At 33.1% G+C, this 4,001-nt stretch overlaps 1 protein-coding gene across 1 annotated transcript; it reads right to left on the reverse strand.

The window, feature by feature from the left end:
- Positions 1–1,328: 1,328 nt before the first annotated feature.
- On the reverse strand, positions 1,329–3,322 carry LOC125371086. The gene has a single exon (XM_048379029.1). It carries the CDS (start codon positions 3,024–3,026, stop codon positions 1,743–1,745), a length of 1,284 nt encoding a protein of 427 aa, XP_048234986.1. The 5' UTR covers positions 3,027–3,322; the 3' UTR covers positions 1,329–1,742.
- Between the last annotated feature and the right edge of the window lie 679 nt (positions 3,323–4,001).

The following is a 4,001-nucleotide window of genomic DNA, read 5'->3' on the forward strand; positions in this document are numbered from 1 at the left end:
TCAGCACAAGCAAAACCACAAAAGTTAAGAAAATTTGCCTTGACATGAACATAGCCCACATAGATAAGTGACAACTAATCCACATTGTGAAGTCAACATGTAAAACTGCCATGCTTTGATATCTAAGGCATCTGTCTGACTATAAGCTGACTGAAGATTTCTGAGCCCACTTATTCAAATTCAACCACATAGTTGGTCCTCTTTCACTACAATAGCAGTTGTCAAATAATGTTCTATTAGTTTTATATGTTATTGTGCACGATTTGATATTTGGAAACGCATACCATGAATCCACAATTTAGTAGATTTTACTTTGCATAAACAGCTTGAGCTCGTCTAGGCAGTTTCAAACTCTATAGGCTAGAGGCATCACCTAAGATTTGAGTAGACTTGGATGTACTACATAAGTAAAACTTCTTAGATTGCAACAAAAGAACAAGAGCACATGAGTAGATATCAGTTCTTATCTAAGTCTTTCTAAAGCTTTCTTCCTACCACATAAACAGATTGCAACATGAACTATAGCAAAAGCATATGACAGACCCCTTCAAGCTGATTTCCAAATAATTTTATCTGCTTTAAGAAAGTAAAAATTTGAAAAAGAAAAAGAGGTTGCAAGATTTAGAAATATAAAAAAACTCCATATTTTGCGATTCAAAGAGAAATGTAACTAATCAACTCTTGCAATTAGAAGAAGGAAATAATAATACCTTGGGTAAGCATATGAAACCTGCACCAGTCACATTAAGCAATGCCAAAGATAAAATTCTTTCAGGCACCATTGCTGCTAACTTGCAAGCTATCATTGCACATGTTTCAGAAGTAACACATAAAAATCAATTGATGAAAATATTTCAATATTGATAAAGAACAAATTCAATTTTCCCATATTCTATCATAAAAAGTGTTGTATATCACTTTTAAGTATTGCAAACAAATACAAGGTAAAAATGAACACGTTTACTAAATATAAGGACTCACCCACTGAATGCCCAGATGATCTAGTAAAGCAATTGCATCTTTTGCCATAATTTTGGTTTTGCAACCAATAATCACAACTCCACAAATTCAGTCTTATTGCTTCCTTCATTCACTAATGGCCAGTTTGGGATTGCTGTTTTGAACATTAGAGAAGCAGGGTTAGATTTTTTTCTTTTATTTCATAGATTAATTTTTAAATTTATTTTTAAAAACCTACTTTTTTGAAAAAAGCTATCAATTAAAAACTGCTCTTTTTCCAGATACTGGTTCATTAATCTGGATCATCCATTCAAATTCCAAAATGACTGAAGAAAGAATAAAATAAAATCAATAAAGAAGAAGAATAGAGGACATACCTATGATAAGGAGGACTTTGGTTGGTCCATAGCCGTAAGCTCTGTAGGAAATCTCAACGCCATTGTTGCAAGCTCCGTCTGAATGAGGCTGCTATGTGTAGACCTGAAAAACGGCGTCGTTTGACAGAAAAACAAAAGATTTATAGTCAAAATCAGAAGTGGCCACACATGGTCAAAAGTCAAAACACAATGCCATGCCATGTCTTCACGTTGGCAATTATTTAGAGAAAATTGCTTTTTCCTCTGAGTTCCTTTTATTTGAAAATGGAATAGTAATGTCCCTAAATTGGATCTGCTATATGCTATATCTTTAATAAAAAAAAATTATAACTTTACATAAAAAATGCCTTCTTCTAAAAATGCCTTCTTCTACGTTGGTATTTAAAGAAAACTCAATGGCCTAACTTATGTGCTTGCAGGCACACACAGTTGAAATACAGTGACATTATCAGAACTTGATTTGGCTGTCTGATGATCTCCGTTGGTGGCTGCCTGATGATCCCCGTTGGTGGCTGCCTGATAATCCCCGTTGGTGGCTGCCTCATGATCTCCATTGGTATTAGGAGTACTTGATGTGGCTGCCTCATGATCCCCATTGGTGTTAGGAGTACTTGATGTGGCTGCCTCATGATCCCTACTTGATGTGGCTGCCTCATGATCCCCGTCGGTGCTAGGAGTACTTGATGTGGCTGCCTCATGATCCCCGTCGGTGCTAGGAGTACTTGATGTTGCTGTCTGATGATCCCCGTTCGTGCTAGGATTACTGTTGGCACCATCTTCTTCATCCTTAACAATAACAAGTTGAAACCAGAGCTGATCACCATTGCAACGAAATGTCCAAAACTGAACAGTGGGATTATTTTGGAAAAGTTTCATGTTGTTCGTGACCACTTTGGGATACCAACCAGTCGCTAAATTATAACTGCTGTTATTCTTCATATTCCACTTCCTTAAGGATAATTCGATCCCCTTCCTATCATCAGATTCAGATGGTCCTACGAACATAACATTTATTCCTTTCAAGTGTTTGCCATCGCGTTCATTCAGCGTCCTAATCTCCTCATCTCTCAAAAACCCATTATTTTTCACCTGATTTAAAGGTATTGAAACCCTATTTTGGGTCTTGGCTATATCAGTATTCGTCAGTTTCTTTGTTATTAACAGATTTACCTCAGAACCACCCTTTTCTTCTACTGTTCTCCTTAACACACTTGGCCATGCCACTTCTTCAGAATTATTCATCTTCCTCTTCTTCGACAAGTTCTGATCATTCACCCCAACATCATTACTAAGTTGAAAGCACCTTTCTGGAGGACCAGCCCTAACTTCGGCAATGCCAGTTCTCTGTTGGTGTTCAGTTGTGCATGCAGAAAGGCTAGGCCAGTTTCCTTCTTCAACAACCCTCTTTCTTTTACGTGCACCGCTCCTCTTTTTCTTTGTTATTTCACCAAACCTGGGTTCACCATTCTCTTCAGCCTTTACGCGAGAAGAAGAAGAAGGAGATGCATTATTCCTTTTATTAGCATGGAACATTATAAATTCCTCAATGACTCTTTCAGTGAGCTTGTCTTCTACCTGGGTTATGATTTTTGTAGTTTGTTTAACCTCATCCATAACCTCATCAACCAAATATATGAAAGGATAATCGTCACTTTCACATTCAACGTATGCATTTCCGACACTCTCCATCTTTCTTCAAAGATTCACCAGCAAATATATATAGAACAGTTATGAAGGAAATCTATAAGACATAAACAGAGAAATTAACGATGGATGCAAATTGAGGGAGACGACTTAGGGTATTATATACAGTATTAATTGGACAAGTCGGTTCCTGAACTATTGTCCTAATCAAATTGAAATTTGATAGTTCCAATATTACATAATTTATCTAATAAGAATCCTAATTGAAATACAACTTGAAAGTAACTACACTACATAATATAAATACCTATAAAAGATTTACATAATGTATTTATTTTTACTGTTCGTTTATTTTGAAGTATAATAATAAAAATAAAGAGGAAAGCACCGTGTGTTTTTTTTTTTCTTTTTAATACTAAATTTTAGTTTTATATTCTTTTGTTGTATCTCTTTTTTTTTTCCTTTTTTTTTTGAAGAGCTTTTTTTTTTCTTTTTTAATCATGGTATGTAGGACACTAATTTACATGAATATTGACTTGGTACACATACTTGCAATTAAAATTTGAGCTCTTTTTAACAATGTCATCTCCTAGACACACACATATATATATATACTTTAATTTAGAAAAATAAAAAAGCAGTTCTTTGTTATATTTTACTTTATTAAAATCAAATCACTAGTGTGTAAATTTTTAAATAAAATTGATATATGTTTATAATATATATGAAATCTTGATTTTGTAATGATATATTAAATTTATTTATTATTAATTATAAAAATATATGTTATTAATTAATGAGCAACTAGTTAACATTTTGTTAACAAAAGTGAGTAAGAAACTAGAAGTCATTCTAATGTACCATAGATGTATGGTGCCATATAAATCTATAAATATTAATATTATTTTAATTTTAATAATTTATTAACGTAATTAAATATTAGATTAGTCAATTATATAATATTTAATTATTGATCAATTAAATATATCATTTATATTTATTAAATATTTTTATCTATTT

Source organism: Ricinus communis, chromosome 1 (assembly GCF_019578655.1).
Source record: "Ricinus communis isolate WT05 ecotype wild-type chromosome 1, ASM1957865v1, whole genome shotgun sequence".
NCBI classification, from domain to species: domain Eukaryota; kingdom Viridiplantae; phylum Streptophyta; class Magnoliopsida; order Malpighiales; family Euphorbiaceae; genus Ricinus; species Ricinus communis.